This window comes from Cynocephalus volans, chromosome 8 (assembly GCF_027409185.1).
Source record: "Cynocephalus volans isolate mCynVol1 chromosome 8, mCynVol1.pri, whole genome shotgun sequence".
Taxonomy (NCBI): Eukaryota; Metazoa; Chordata; class Mammalia; order Dermoptera; family Cynocephalidae; genus Cynocephalus; species Cynocephalus volans.
In genome coordinates, this window is record NC_084467.1 from 33,228,285 (window position 1) to 33,245,755 (window position 17,471).

General features: G+C 35.6%; 1 protein-coding gene across 16 annotated transcripts in view; it reads right to left on the reverse strand.

Annotated features, from left to right (window-relative positions):
- The window catches only part of SCMH1 (Scm polycomb group protein homolog 1), a 178,164-nt gene that overhangs the window by 91,967 nt on the left and 68,726 nt on the right, over positions 1-17,471 (reverse strand). For 3 of the 16 annotated variants that reach the window (XM_063103794.1, XM_063103797.1, XM_063103802.1), the window contains one exon: positions 1,479-1,524. The exons of the other annotated variants lie outside the window; for them this stretch is intronic. In XM_063103794.1, coding sequence (XP_062959864.1) covers positions 1,479-1,524 — 46 coding nt within the window. The remainder of the gene's footprint in view (positions 1-1,478; positions 1,525-17,471) is intronic. 16 annotated transcript variants of the gene reach the window in all.

Here is a 17,471-nt window from a genome sequence, read left to right on the forward strand (position 1 = left end):
GAACCACATGTTGTGGGCCCCACATCTCATCTTGCCATTGTCCTATGTAATATAATGATCCCAAGCTTTGTGGAGCTATCATATCTATGGCTGTCAACATGATTCCATGACACTCCCAGGTCATTCTCTTCTCCCAGAAGAGCTTTACATGTAAAACACACATTCAGAAATTTGCCACTAACTCACTGTACAACCTTGGACAACTCACCTCCCTTTCCATGTTTCTGTATTTGTTACATGAGGTCACTGAACTAAAGCAGCATTCCCAAACCTCAGTTTGGTGGACTATCTAAATTTCACCCCAAGAGCATGAGGAATAAGAAGTACAACTAGAAGAGAAGTGCTGAACAAACTATTGTCTCTGAGGAAGAGAATACTCAGCCTACTGGTATTTGGAAAAGACTGTTAGGATTATTTTTAGTTCTGACAAGATTTTATCACCACTTCCCTGCAATACCCTTAGAGACACACTCAAATACAAGTTAATACAGATTAATTTAGTAGGGGGGCAGAAGTTGTGACTAATCTTGAGACAGGCAAAGGTATAGCTGTGGATAGGTATAGATGGTTCTGGCATTACCCAATGCCAGGAGTGTTGCTGCAGAAAAGAGGAAATTAAGTGAATATTTTAAAAATTACCTTTATAAAATAAGCATTTATGCCATCATGGTCAAAGTGACTTCTCTCTGAAATTTTGTTTGTTGTTTATTCCCCCCACTAATTTCCATAAAGTTCAAAATTCTGTGACCAGAAGATGACACATGCATCTTTCTAAACCCACCTTTCCACTGACCCTGGAGCCTACAGGATCAAATGAGAAGGCTGATCAGTGACAAGAACATACAAAGGATTCCTTTCAAGTCAATATACCACGTATATACCAGAGCATGTGATCAATTTTACTGAGCAAGCAGTTTGCACTGGGATCCTGATGCACCTGACTAAGGGCCTCATTAGAGGCCAGCTTCTGATCTAGACCAGCGACTCTCACACTTGGACAAAGGAATCCCCTGGGAACATTAAAGAATCCATCAGTTCCACTACCAGAAATTCTGGTTTAACTGATCTGAGGTAAGGCCGAGGCACTGAAATTTTTAAGAGCTTCGTAGGTGATTCTAATGGGCAGCCAAGTTTGAGAACTACTGCTCCTGACAGCCCTGTTTAGAAGTAATAATCACAGTACTGGCTTGTAAAATAGGTCAATAATAGGGAGCTGTGAGGAAAGGTTGGCAGCTTTGAGATAACTTCAACTGACGAGAATCATATTACCTTACGATATTTTTTCCCTGAAGGACTCCTCCGAAAGAGAGTAATCTCCCTTATAAGAACAGAAAACACACAAACACACACGCACACACACACGCACACAAACCACACAAGATTTTAATGGAGAAGAATCGTCTGTTAGCATTATAGACCAATTGCGTTAAGAGTCTCAAGAGAGTATTTTTGCCATGCAGAATCCCAAGCCCCATTACCTAGAGATTCTGATTCAGCAATTCTGGGGAGAAGTCCAGAGGAGGCCTGAGAAACATGAACACATACACACATATATGTATAATTATATATATGTATATATAATTTTATTTTAAAAGCTTAATTTTGAAAAATTGTAAACCTAGAGAAAAGTAGCGAAAACTGTACAATGAACAACTATATAGCCTTCATCTAGCTTCAACAACTATTAACATTATGCCACATTTGCTTTCTATCTACACACTTTTCCCCCTTAACTATGTGAAAGTTAAAGACATCATGATACTTCACTCCTAAAATATCAGTATATTTTTCCTTAGAACATGGACATTCTCTAACAAAATTGCAATACTATCACACCCAAGAAATTTAATTAAAAATATTCTCAATTGTCCCCAAAATGTTCTTTGTAGATGTTTAATTTTTAAATACGGGATCTAATCAAGAATCACATATTGCATTTTGTTGCCATGTTTGTTTAGTCTCCTTTAATCTAGAACAGCCCCGTTGCCTTTTGTTTGCTTTTCATGATATGGACATTTTTGAAGCATCCAGGCTAGCTGTTTTACAGAATGTCACACGATTTCAATTTTTTCTGATTGTTTCCTCATGGTTATATTTATGCTAAAGACTTCTGACAAAAGTATTACACAGGTGAGGTTGAGTACTTCTTAGTGCACTACATCAAGAGGCACATAATGTCAGTTTGTCTAATTACTGATGACACTAAATTTGATCACTTTTAAAGACTGACTGACAAATTTCTTCCCTTTGTAATTAATAGGTAGTCAATGGAGAAAAACTTTGAGACTGTGTGAATACCCTATTCTCCAATATGCTTTTTTTTCCTGATGATTTTAGCATTCATTGGTTACCCTGGCCTGAATCAATTATTAAAACAGTGGTTGAAAAACAGTGATTTTCTTTCATTCCTTCTATATTTATTAGCTGGCATTCTGTAAAGAAGACTTCTCCTTAAACTTAAAAAATTTTTTTTCTTTGTGTAACACATGAACCCATGAATGCTATTACTCTCATTCTTTCACTTTTATTATTCATTTTGATACCCATATTGCTCCAATTTTGGCTAGTCAGAGAACCTTCAAGTTGCTTCTGAGTCCTTTTGATAAGTCCCCATCATTCTTTGAGACTTCTTCAGATTCATCTCATATTTTTTCTTCTGCTCAGCTTTGGAACTAACCATTTGTCCAAGGAGCTATAATTCCTTTTAGTGGGGAATGATATTTAGAAACCAAAATCAAGGTGTGCTCATTGCTACTGAGGTATAATTGCTTCCAGGCCTTTTCAATAAATATAGCTTGGAAAATACATACACACGTACATACATATATATACAGGTTGAGCATCCCTAATTCAAAAATCTGAAATCCTCCAAAATCCTCAAAACTTTCTGAGTGCCAACATGACACCACCAGTAGAAAATTCCACATCTAACCTCATGTGATGAGTCACAGTCAAAATGCAGGTGCACAACACACAGTTTATTCAGGGATGATGGTGATGCCAAATAACCAAGGATTGTCCACAAGGGTGACTGAGACAGATACCTTTGCTTTCTGATGGCTCAGTGTACACAAACTTAGTTTCATACACAAAATTATTTAAAATATTATTTTAAATTACCTTCAGGCTATGTGTATAAGGTGTATATGGAACATGGGATGAATTTCGTGTTTAGACTTACTATGTTAGGGACTTAGATATCCCCAAGATATCTCAATATGTATCTGCAAATATTCAAAAATCCAAAACTCTACTGTGGTCCCAAGCATTTTGGGATGCATACGATGCATACATATGAATATATTTTAAATATATCATACAACAGATACTCTCCAATTTAAATCCAATACTGCAGGGTTCTTTGGCATCTTCCCCCATTCCATATTTGCATTTTATTTACTTATTTGCTATATTTTCAATACAGGCAAAATAGTTTCAGATTATTATGCCAAAACCACTAACATTAACAAAAAGTCAGAATTTCTTTGCAGTTCCATTTTTTATTTTGAATATGCCCCATTAAGAGAGCACTGTGAAGATTATTAAAAAATTATTTGTATGGTTGTGACATCCATTTCATACATAGTTCAGTTTGCTTCTAATCAATTTTAGGATTTGCTTTGTTCATCTTTTTTTGGTTTAATTTTACCAAGTAAAACATTTACATAATTTTGGCTGGCCTGTGGCCCACTTGGGAGAGTGTGGTGTTGATAACACCAAGGCCATGGGTTCGGATCCTTATATAGGGATGGCTGGTTAGAGCACTTGGAGAGTGTGGTGCTGTCAACACCAAGTCAAGCATTGGGATCCCCTTACTGGTCATCTTTATTTAGGGGAAAAAAAAAACAAACCAACAACATTTACATAATTTAGAAGTCAGAAGGATATAAAAGGGTATTCAAAAGCCTCACTCTCATCGCTATACTTTCTGCCTTGTTCCCAGACACACCTAATAGGTGTCCTTTCTGTTATTTTCTGGTTTAATATTCCTGTTTCTTTTTACAAAATTAAGTATAAAATATACAGTGTCACATATATATGCATATATGTACACACACACTTCCCTTTCTTTCTCAAAAGGTGGCATATTATGTATACTATTTTGCAACTTTTCCTCATTAATGATAAATCTTGGAAATCACTCCATATAAGTTTATAGAGATCATATTCATTTTATTTTATGGTAGAATGCCAATTCATTGTGTGAATGTATTATATTACATTCAAATGATCTCTTAATAACGTTGCAAAGAATAACCATGTGCATGTTGCTTTATTTTTTTGGAACTGTATCTTCATAATCAAATTTCTAAATGTGGAATTGCTGGGTCAAATGATAAATGCTATGTAGTTTTACTCTGATACTGACAATTGTATACCTTCCCTTTCCAATGAGGATTGTACCATTTTGCATGCTCCCAGCAATGGAAGAAGAGTGTTTGGCTCTCCACAGCTCTGATATGTCTTCAAGCATTTGAGTTTTGGTTAATCTTGTAACTGAGAAAGGATATTTCAGTATGGTTTAAATCTGCATTTATTGTATGAGTGAAGTTACACATAAGCATATTTTCATATGTTTGAGGACCATTTGGATATCTGTGAAATGTCCATGTTTTAAGTCCATTTTTCTATTGGTTTTATTAGTCTTTTTAAAAATGTCAACTTATGAGTGTGCTTTATAAATTAGGGATATTAGCCTTTTATCTGTGATATATGTTGTAAACATTTTCTCTCAATTTATTATTTGTCTTTTAACTTTGCCTGGAGTATTTTTTCCCTAAAAATGGTTTTGTTTTTAATATTTATAGAGTCAAATTTATCAGTCTATCTGGACTTCAAGTCATATTTAGAAAGGCTTTCCCTACCTTAAGTTTATAAAGGAACTGTGTTTTTTTCTAGTACTTCTATGGTTATTTCTTTTATATTCTGATTTGTAACCTATTTGCAGTTTATTCTGGTATATGCTGTGATATATGTATTCAATTGTATCTTTTCCCATATGGCTACCCACTTATCTCAACGCCATTTATAAAAAAGCCCATCTTACCCCCTGATTTAATATCTCACCTGCTATGGACTGAATGTGTCCCTCCCAATTCATATGTTGCAGCTTTAACCCCTAATATAACTGTAATTGGAGATAGGATCTTTAGGAGGTAACTAAGGTTAAATAAGATAATTTAGGAGAATATAAAGATAATCTAGGGAATTATTAAGATTATAGTTTAGGAGATAATTAAGGTTAAATGAGGTCATGTGGGCCCTAATCCGATAGGAATATAGCCTTATAAGAAGATCTCGCTCGCTCTCTCCCTCCCTCCTTCCTAAGAAGAAAACCGAGATGACTTTTTCTGCAAGCACAGAAGAGATCCCTCACCAGAGACCAAACCTTGATCTCAAACTTTCCAGCCTCTAGAACTGTGAAAAAGCTGTGTTAAGACATTCAGTCTGTGGTATTTTGTTATGACAGCCCAAGAAGACTATGACACTACCTTTATCATATATCAAATTTTCATATATAGTCAGATCTATTCCTGGATTTGCTATGATTTTCCACCGCTTAGCCTGTCTATTCATGTGCCAGTTCCATATCATCTTAATCATAGAGGTTTTACAGTATGTTTAAATAGCTAATAGGACTAGTTTCTGCACACTGCTCTTCTTTTTCAGAGTTTCCTAGCTATTTTTGAATTATTATATTTACCTACATATGTTCTTCATTCCTTTGAGGAGATCCATTTTTCCATCTGGTATCATTTTGAAGGACTTCATTTACCACTTCTTGTAGTACCGATATGCTGATAATTAATTTTCTAAGCTTTTGTTTGTCTGTAAACATCTTTATCTCATTTTTATTTTTGAGAAACATTTTTGCTGGGTATAGAATTCTAGCTTAACAATTTTTTTTCCCTTTCAGAACTTAACGTTGTTTCACTGTATTCTGGCTTGTAGTGTTTCTGACAAGAAGTTGCTGTCACTCTTTGTTTTTCTGTACATCACTTGCCTGTTCTTCTCTGGCTGCTCTTAAGATTTTTTTCTTTAATGTGGGTTCTCACCAATTTGATAATGATGCCTTGGCATGATCTGCTTAATATTTCTTCAGCTTGGGGTTCACTGAACTTTGATCTGTGAAGTTATAGTTTCCATTGTACTTGGAAAAATTTCAACCATTATTTTTCAAATAATTTCTCTGTGCTCCCTACTTCTCCTTCGGGACTCTAGCCATACATATATTAGGCCACTTGAAGTCATTTCATGAATCATTGCTGCTTTGTTCATTTCTTTTTCAATCCTTTTTCTCTGTTTCATTTGTATAGTTTATACTGTTCTTAAGCTCATGAATCTTTTCTTCTGCAGCAATCCCAACAGTTATATGCTATTGATTCCATCAAGTTTATTTTTCACTTGAGATTTTATATTGCATTGTCCACCTCTAGAGTTCAATTTGGGTTTTTTAATCTTTCATTTCTCTATTCATGAGGCTCATGATTTCCCCTACCTTCTTGAACAAACATGGTATAGTTAAATAACTGCTTTAATGTCCTTCTCTACCAGTTTTATCATCTGTGTAATTTTTGACCTCTCATGATATTTGATTGATTTTCCAACTGCTTGTTTGCACGTCTGGAATTTTTTAACGCGGTAAAATATATATACATAAACATTAACATTACATTAATGTTAATGTACTGTTAACAAACATTAACATAAACATTAGCATTATACCATTTTTAAGTGTACAGTTCTATGGCATTAAGTAGATTCACACTGTTGTGCAACCATCACCACCATGCATCTCCAGAACTTTATCATTTTCCCCAAATGAAACTCTGTATTGATTAAAAAATTAATTCCCCTCTCCTCCTTCCCTCAACTCCTAGCAACTACCATTATACATTCTGTCTCTATCAAACTGACTTCTTTAGGTATCACATATAGGTAGAATCACACAGTACTGGTCATTTGGTGACTGGCTTATTTCACTTCGCATAATGTCTTCAAAATGCACCCATGTTATAGCATGTTCAGAATTTCCTTCCTTTTTGAGGCTGAATATTCCATTTCATATACATATATATATACACACACACATATATACATTTTGTTTATTTATCCTTCCACCAATGGACACTTGAGTGGCTTCCACCTTTTGACTACTGTGAATAATGCTGCTAAGTGTGGGTATACAAATAAGTGCTTGAGTCCCTGTATTCAGTTGAGTTTATAACTAGAAATGAAAGGGCTGGACCATACAATAATTCTATCGTTAATTTTTGAGGACCACCACACTGTTTTCCATAGGAGTTGCACCATTTTACATTCCCACCAGCAAAGCATGAGAGTTCCAATTTCTCCATATCCTCACCAACACTTGTTATTTCCTATTTTTTTGATAACAGCCATCATAATGGGTGTGAAGTGCTGTCTCGTTGTGGTTTTGGTTTGCATTGCTCTAATACTGGAGAAGTTGAAAATCTTTTCATGTACTTGTTGGCCATTTGTATATCTTCTTTGGAGAAATGTCTATTTAAGTCCTTTGCCCATTTTTGAGCTGGGTTGTTTTTGTTGTTGAGTTGTAGGAATTTAAAAAAATACGTTTTGGATATTATCTCCTTATCAGATATTTGATCTGCAAATATTTTCTCCCATGCTATGGGTTGCTTTTCACTCTGTTGATAGTGTCCTTTGATGCACAAAAGTTTTTAATTTTCATGTAGTCCAATTTGTTTACTTTTTCATTTGTTGCATGTGCTTTTAGATGTCATCCAAATCAAATGTCATAAAGTTTTTCTACTGTGTTTTCTTCTAAGAGTTTTATGGTTTTGGTTCCTACGATTTAGGCCTTGGATACATCTTGAGTTAATTATTGTATATGGTGTAAGGTAAAGGTCCAACTTCATTCATCTGTATGTGGATATCCAGTTTTCCCAACACAATTGAATCAGATATGGGAGTGTTTTTTGAAAAGCTTTATTCAGATGTAACTCATGTACCATAAAATGTACTCTTTTATATACACAATTCAGTGGTTTTTAGTATATTCACAGAGTTGTGCAAAATCACTTAATCTAATTTTAAACATTTCATTACTCCTCCAAAAAAAAAAAAAAACCCCATACCTGTTAGCAGCCACTCCCAATTTCCCCTTCAGCCTGGTCTAGAAACCACTAATCTACTCTCTGCCTCTATGAATCTGCCTATTTTCTTCCACTGTCTGAGCTGTCTTTTCACTTTATTGATGGTGTCCTTAGAAACACAAAAGATTCTAAATTTGATTAAGTTCAGTTTTTCTATTTTTTCTTTCGTTGTTTGTGCTCTTGGTGCCATTATCAAAGAAACCATTACCTAATCCAAGGTCAAAAAGGTTTACTCCTATAATTTCCTCTAAGAGTTGTATAGTTTTAGCTCTTACCTTTAGGTCTATGATCCACTTGGAGTTAATTTTTTGTACCTGGTGTGGAGGTAGGGCCAAACTTCATTCTTTTGCATGTGGAAAATTCCACTGAATTGTTTTTGCGCCCTATTGCAAATCAATTGGCCATAAATTGATGGGCTCACTCCTGGACCCTCAATCCTAATCCACCGCTTTATACGTCTATCCTTGTGCCAGAACCGCAATGTCTTGAGTACTGTTTTATAGTAAGTTTTGAAATCAGGAGATGTGAGTCCTCCACCTTTGTTCTCCCCTTTCAAGATTGCTTAGACTATTCTGGGTCCCTTGTATTTCTACATGAATTTTAGGATCAACTTGTCAACTTCTGCAAAAAAGGCTGCTGGGATTTTGATAAGTATTGTGTTGAATCTATAGATCAATTTGGGGAGTACTGCTTTTAGCTATGAGACTTGCAAATATTTTCTCTTAGTCTGCAGCTTGTATTCTCATTCATTACCAGTGTCTTTTGAAGAGCAGAAGTTCTTAGTTTTGACAAAGTCCACTCTATGATTTTTTCTATTGGATCATGCTTTTTGGTCAGGTGCTTTCTAAAGTTTTCTTTATATAAGTCTTGTGTATTTGTTTGTCCTCCCCCCTTCCTTTGGCTGCTATTGTAAATGGGAGTTTCTCTTCCATTATGTCTTCTATTGAATTATTTTAAACCACTGAGGAAAATGCTGGCTTTAGTATTAAAGTAGAAATTTAAGTTAAGGATATATTACTTTCTAGTTTTTATTATTTTTTGCTCAATAGTGTGTTGAATTTTGTCAAAGTTCATATGATTTTCTTCCTTAGCTATCTTAATATGTTGAATTACATTAATGACTTTTCTAAAGCTAAATCTTTCATTTCCAGGAAAAAAACCAATCTATTTTGTCTTGATGAATTATTGTTTTAAATATGTTAAAATCTAATACCTAATACTTTATACAGGCAGAATGAGATACTGGCCTTCAGATACAGGAAGCTCAAAGGTCCCCAAACAGATTCAACCCAAAAAGATCCTCCCCAAGACATATTATAGTTAAATTCGCAAAGCTCAAAGACAAGGAGAGAATTCTACAAGCAGCAAGAGAAATGCGTCATGTCACTCATAGGGGAATCCCCATCAAACTAATAGCAGACTTCTCAACCAAAACCCTACAGGCCAGAAGAAAGTGGAATGATATATTCAAAAATACTAAACAAATAAAACTGCCAGCCAAGAATTCTTTACCCAGCAAGGCTCTCCTTCCCAGATAAACAAAAGTTGTGGGAGTTCACCACCACATGACCAGCCCTGCAAGAAATTCTCAAGAGAGTCATTCATCTGGAATCTGAATAATGGTGAGCATCATCACGAATACACAAGCAAGAGCAAAACCCACGGTTAAAGCAAAAATGCCAGCAAGAAAAAGAAGCTAAATCATTCTGCCTTAAATTCCCAACTCACATTGAAGAAGATAAATAAAAGGGGAAATAATGATCAAAAGATATTTAAACCACCTGAACAAGAAGCAATTAAATGACAGGAATTAAACAGCACTTCTCAATAACTACTCTGAATGTGAATGGACTAAACTCCCCATTCAAAAGATACAGACTAACTGACTGGACTAAAAAGCTAGACCCAAGTATATGCTGTCTTCAAGAGACCCACCTCACCTGTAAAGACACTCATAGACTAAAAGTGAAGAGATGGAAAAAGATATACCATGCAAATGGAAACCAAAAACAAGCAGGAGTAGCTATTCTTATACTGCATAAAATAGACTTTAAACCAAAAAACATTAAAAAAACACAAAGTAGGCCATTATATAATGATAAAGGGAACTATCCAGCTAGAAGACATGACAATCATAAACATGTATGCACCCAATACCAGAGTACCCAGATATATTAAGCAAAGACTCTTAGACCTAAAGAAGGAGACAGGACCTAATACATTAATAGTGGGTGATCTGAACATCCCTCTCTCAGTATGGGACAGGACTTCCAGGCATCAAGTCAACAAAGAGACACAGGATTTAATCTACACCCTAGACCAACTGGACTTGGCAGATATATACAGAACATTTCACCCAACAGCTAAAGAATACACTTTCTTCTTATCAGCTCACGGTACATTCTCCAGGATAGACCACATAATAGGTCACAAATCTAGTCTCAGCAAATTTTTAAAAATTGAAATCATTACAACAATCTTTTCAGACCACAATGGACTAAAACTGGAGATAAACAATAAGCAAATCACTGGAAGCTATACAAATATGTGGAAAATAAATAACAGGCTCCTGAATGACCTATACGTCCAAGAAGAAATTAAACAGGAAATCAAAAAATTTCTAGAAACTAATGAAAATAAAGATATATCATACCAAAACTTGTGGGATACTTCAAATGCAGTACTAAGAGGCAAATTTATTGCAGTAAATGCTTATATCAAAAAAATGGAAAGACTCCAAATAAATGACCTAATACTACGCCTCAAAGAACTTGAAAAACAACAACGATCCAAACCTAAAGGCAGTAGATGGAAAGAAATAATTAAGATCAGTGCAGAAGTAAATGAAATAGAGACCCAAAAACCAACAGAAAAGATCAACAAAATGAAAAGTTGGTTTTTTGAGAAGATAAACAAAATAGACACACCAGTAGCTAGATTAACCAAAAAAAGGAGAGAGAAGACCCAAATAACAAAAATCAGAAATGAAAACGGAGACATTATAACTGACACCACAGAAATACAAAGAATCATTAGAGACTATTATAAACTGTATGACAACAAATTTGAAAATCTGGAAGATATGGATAAGTTTTTAGAAACATATAAATTACCAAGACTGAACCAAGAAGAGATAGAAAACCTGAACAGACCAATAACAAGCAAGGAGACTGAAGAGGTAATTAGCAGTCTTCCAACAAAAAAAAGTCTGGGTCTGGATGGCTTTACAGCTGAATTCCATCAAACTTTTAAAGAGGAGTTAATACCAATTCTTATGAAACTGTTCCAAACAATTGAAACAGATGCTACTCTCCCAAACTCATTCTATGAGGCCAGCATAAACCAGATAAAGACACAACAAAAAAAGAAAATTACAGGCCAATATCCTTGATGAACCTAGGTGCTAAAATCCTCAACAAAATATTAGCAATTAGAATACAGCAACTTATTAAAAAAATTATACACTATGATCAATTGGGATTTATTCCAGGGATGCAAGGCTGGTTCAACATATGAAAGTCAATAAATGTGACACATCACATCAACAAGCTCAAGGACAAAGACCATATGATGGTCTCAATAAACGCTGGAAAAGCATTTGATAAAATTCAACATTCCTTCATGATAAAGACTCTCAACAAATTAGGTACAGAAGGAAAATATCTTAACACAATAAAAGCCATTTATGACAAGCCCACTGCCAGTATTATTCTGGATAGGGAAAAATTGAAGGCCTTCCCCTTAAGGACAGGAACAAGACAAGGATGTCCACTCTCACCACTTCTATTCAACATAGTACTGGAGGTACTAGCTAGAGCAATCAGGCAAGAGAAAGAAATAAAGGGATTCCAGATTGGAAAAGATGAAGTCAAACTTTCCCCATTTGCAGATGACATGATACTATATATAGAAAAACCTAAAGACTCTATTAAAAAACTCCTAGAGCTGGTTAATAACTTCAGTAACATTGCAGGATGCAAAATAAATGCCCCCAAATCAGTTGCATTTATATACTCAAATACTGAACTAACAGAAAGAGAAATAATGAAAGTAAGCCCATTTAAATTGTCACCAAAAAATATGATACCTAGGGATCAATTTAACCAAGGAGGTGAAAGACCTCTACAACGAGAATTGCAAACCACTTCTGAAAGAAATTAAAGAAAACACAAAAAGATGGAAAGATATTCCATGCTCTCGGATCGGAAGAATTAACATTGTGAAAATGTCTATACTACCCAAAGTGATCTACAGATTCAATGCAATCCCCATCAAAATACCAATGACATTCTTCACAGAAATGGAAAAAACAATCTTACCTTTCATATGGAAAAACAAAAGACCTCGAATAGCCAAAGCAATCCTGAGCAAAAAAAAAAAACAAAGCTGGAGGCATAACTTTGCCTGACTTCAAATTATACTCAAAGCTGTGGTAACCAAAACAGCATGGTTTTGGTATAAAAATAGACATTCAGACCAGTAGAGTAGAATTGAAAACCCAGAAATCACTCCTCAGGCTTACAGCCATCTGATAATCAGACAAAGGCAACAAAAATCTATATTGGGGAAAAATTGCCTCTTCAACAAGTGATGCTGGGAAAACTGGATATCCATATGCAGAAGAATGAAACTAGATATGTGTCTCTCACCATACACTAAAATCAACTCAAAATGGCTTAAAGACCTAGGTATAAGACCCGAAACTGTAAAATTACTAAGGGAAAATATAGGTGAAACATTACAGCAGTTAGGTCTGGACACAGGCTTTATGAACATGAGCCCGAAAGCACAAGCAGCAAAAGAAAAAATAAACAAATGGGACTATATCAAACTAAAAAGTTTCTGCACAGCAAAAGAAACAATCAACAGAGTGAAAAGACAAGCTACAGAGTGGGAGAAAATTTTTGCCAACTATGCATCTGACAAGGGACTAATATACAGAATATACATAGAACTCAAGCAATTATACAGTAAAAAAGTAAATGACACAATTAAAAAATGGGCAAAGGAGCTGAATAGACATTTTTCAAAGGAAGACATACAAATGGCCAACAGATACATGAAAAAATGCTCAACAACACTAGTCATCAGGGAAATGCAAATTAAAACCACATTGAGATACCACCTCACTCCAGTTAGACTGGGCTATATCAAAAAGACGGTGAATAACAAATGCTGGCAAGGGTGTGGAGAGAAGGGAACATTACTGCACTGTTGGTGGGAATGTAAATTAGAACAACGACTTTGGAAAACAATTTGGAGGTTTCTCAAACAACTACAGATAGATCTTCCATATGATCCAGCAATCCCTCTTCTGGGTATATATCCAGAGGAATGGAAATCATCATGTCAAAGAGACACCTGCACTCCCATGTTCATTGCAGCTCTGTTTACAAAAGCCAAGATATGGAACCAAACTAAATGTCCATCAACAGATGATTGGATAAGGAAACTGTGGTATATATACACTATGGAATACTACTCTGCCATAAAAAAGAATGAAATACTCCCATTTGCAACAACATGGATGAACCTGGAGAAACTTATGTTGAGTGAAACAAGCAAAGCGCAGAGGGATAAATACCGCATGTGCTCACTCATATGTGGGAGCTAAGAGAGAAAGGAAAGCAGGAAAGAAAGACCACAGTAGTGCCGTGATCCAACAGAAGGGAAGGAACATTCCTAGGGTTACAAATTGGAGTTGAGGGGAGAGGGGGAAGGGGTGGGAGGTTGGGGGATAATTGGGAGGGGATAAAGGGTACAAAAGTAATTTCTGGTAATGGATATACCCCCAGTATGAATCTAGCCCCCACATCATGGATGGGAGGGGGGACAATCAGCTTTGTATTCCATGAATATTCATAATTAATAAATAAATGAATGAATAAATTAATAAATAAGTACTTTATACAGGATTTCTATAATAATATTCATACATGAGATTATATGTGTGGGTTTATGTGTGTTTAAATCAGATTTAGGTATCAAAGTTCTACGTGCCTCATAAAAAGAATTTACGTATTTTCCTACTTTTTCTAAGATCTAGAACTACACTTTCCAATATAATAGCCACTACCCACATTAGACTTTAACTTAAAATTATAATTAAATAAAATAAAAAATTCAGTTGTGTAGTCATAGTAGCCACATTTCAAGTGCTCACTCAAGAGCCATATGTGGCTAGTGACTACCATACTAAACAGCACAGATGTAAAATATTCCCACCATCACAAAAAGTTATGCCAGGTACCACTAAACTACAACTCAAGTAGCACTGAGATTATCTGGTCCTTAAGGTTTGGCAAGATTTCTCTGTGAAATAATCTGCACAGGGTTCTTATCTTAGCCTATTTTCTGTTGCTTAGAACAGAATACCCGAAACTAGGTAGTTTGCAAAAAAATAGAATTTATTTCTTACAGAGAATTGGGAAACCCAAGGTCCAGGGGACACATCTGGTGAGGACTTTCTTCCTGGTGAGGACTCTCTGCAGAGCCCCAGGGTGCCACATGTCGAGGGAGCAAGAGCCTGCTAACATGCTCACTTACTCTCCTTATAAAGTCACCAGTACCACTCCATGATAACCTATTTATCCATTAATCCATTAACCCAGGAATAGATTAATCCATCCAGGAGGGCAGAGCCCTCACCATCTACTCACCACCCAAAGGTTCCACTTCTCAGTACTGCCACACTGGGGATTAAGTTTCAATATGAGTTTTGGAACATTCAAACTACAGCAGTGCTTGGAGGCACAGTTCCTTGAAAACTTTTATGTTTTCTACATATCTGTTTCAACACTGTAATTCTACTGGGTCAATTTTGACAAAGAGTATTTTCCCATTTCACCCAGCTTTCCAAATGTATTTGTGTTGTTATTTCCTCTTTGTCATTTTTTATTTTGTGTATCTGTGCTTACTCCTTTTTTTCTTTATTATGCTAACTAGTGGTTTGTCGATTTCTTTGATTTTTTCCCTCCAAAGGACTAGTACTTTGATTTATTGCTTTTCTATTGCTTACCTCATTAATTTATTTTACCTTTTCTTCTTCCTTTGTATTTGCTTTGTGATTGTTTTTCTAGCTTTATGAGTTGAGAACTTAAATCTTTTTTAACTTTTCTTTTTTATTGATGTCAAGTATTTAACGCTATAAACTTTCTTCCAAGAACTGCTTTAATTGTATTTCAAAATTCTGATGTGATGTTTATCATTATGTTTTAGAAATTATTCAGTTTTGATTTATATTTCCCTTTTTTAAGCAATTTAAAATTTTAAATGTCAAGGTGGAAGATCATTTACAAGCACACACAATCTACCTTATTCATTAAAACCTTTAATGCTTTTACTTTTTGTCCTCCTGGCCTGTCTTGCCTTGAGAACAACCTCAAGGCAATACTCCCTGAGAGCAATCTCAAGGAGAATTAAACTTCCTATTAGTATGTCTGTATCTCCTTGTATCTTCCATAATTCTATCTTATGAAGACAGATGCTTTGTCATTGGTACTAAAATATTTATAATTATTACATTTTCACTGAGAATTGTGTCACCTTTAATGTGACTTGTTTTAACACATCTTGACCTCAGTTTTACCTTGTCTAATATCAGAATTGTAACTTCTGCTATTACATTGTATTTCCTTGGTTTAACAGTGATCATCCTTCTTTTATTTTTATCCTTTCCGAATCACTCTACTCTATCTATGTCTCCTGTATGTAGCACAGGGTAAGTTTTACTTTGAATACTAGTATGAAATTTTTTTTCTTTTGATAGGTATGTTAAATCCTATTTAATGTTTGTTAATATAAATTACACATTTGGTTTAACTCTGTCACATTATGTTTTGTTTCCTCTGTTTTCCATATTTAGTTCACCTCTTTCTCTATGTGGTCTATTTCTTGATCTGTTTGTTCTTTTGGCATTTAGAAGTTTTGGATTTTGGGCCAGACCTGTGGCTCATTCGGGAGAGTGTGGTGCTGGTAGCGCTGAGGCCGTGGGTTCAGATCCTATATAGGGATGGCCGGTATGCTCACTGGCTGAGCATGGTGCAGACCACACCATGCTGAGGGTTGTAATCCCCTTACCGGTCAAAAAAAAAAAAAAGAAGTTTTGGATTTTTGTTTTAATGGTTACCTTTATACTAATACATTTCATAATGACCTTAGTTTCCCTTTTCCTTACTTAGGATTCTACTATTTGGTTTATCCACTTAAACAATACCCTTTGATCCCATCTAAACATATTACAGAAGTAAACAAATTTGCTTCTGGTTCCATTGTGTTTGCTTGACAGGCTTCTGCAGCACTCTCATCTTCTCCAATGTTGGTTTCCTGCAGAGCATGGCAGCCAGTAGTATCCAGTGGACGACAGCAGTAGCAGCATACCGCCCTCACCCCAACCTTGGGTAGTTTAATAGCAGAGTTCCTCCAGAGAGGCACCTCTCAATGAACACCATTCCCCAAGCACCACAGAAGGCAAATTTCCAGCAAGTTCCACTAACATGGCACCACATTTACTTCTCCATCATTCTGTGAGCCATGGTTGTGCCCTCTCCAACAAGGTCTACACCTCACCCCTAAAGATGGGGGAGAAGAGGCTCTTCTTTGGGTACTCGATCTCAGCCCCAGGAAGTAACTTCTCTTTATGTCTACTATTCCTATATACTTTAGAGTTCTCTTTCCTTTTTACTAGCCAATCCCTCATTACTCCAACCCTCTGTTATAGTTAACAATTATATTAAACTTTCTGTGCTCAAACTACTGTGTTGTTTCTTCTTTGGGCCCAGACTGATTATTTACTTACACACGCACGCACGCACGCACGCACGCACACACACACACGCGCGCCACACAAACTCTTTTACCCTTGTTCCTACCTTTGTCTCTGTCTTATATTGATCACCTCTTGGCTGGATAAAGCTCTTACTCTAATTTCTCAGGAAGGTCTTGGGTTTACAGTATCCCTGAGTTCTTGTGTGCATAATCTCAACATCTGAAGAACAACAGCTTGACTAGATATAAAATCCTTCTTCCTATTGTCTTTCCTTGAATTTCTTGAAAATGTTGCTCCACTTTGTTTTACTTTGTATTTTGCTGTTGAGAAATCTGATGCAAACCTGAGTTTCTTTCCTTAGGAAAAGACTTGGCTTTTTTGCTGGAAACTTAAAGCAATTTTTCTTAGAGTAGAATAGTTTTACTAGAATATGTCTTGGAGTTGACTAATCTGAATCAACTTACCCAGGAATAAGGTATGCCCTTTCAATATATATATAGGTTCAGGTCGTCCTTAATTTGGGGGAAGTTTTCTTGTTTTAGTATTAACTCTGTTCCATTGTTTAT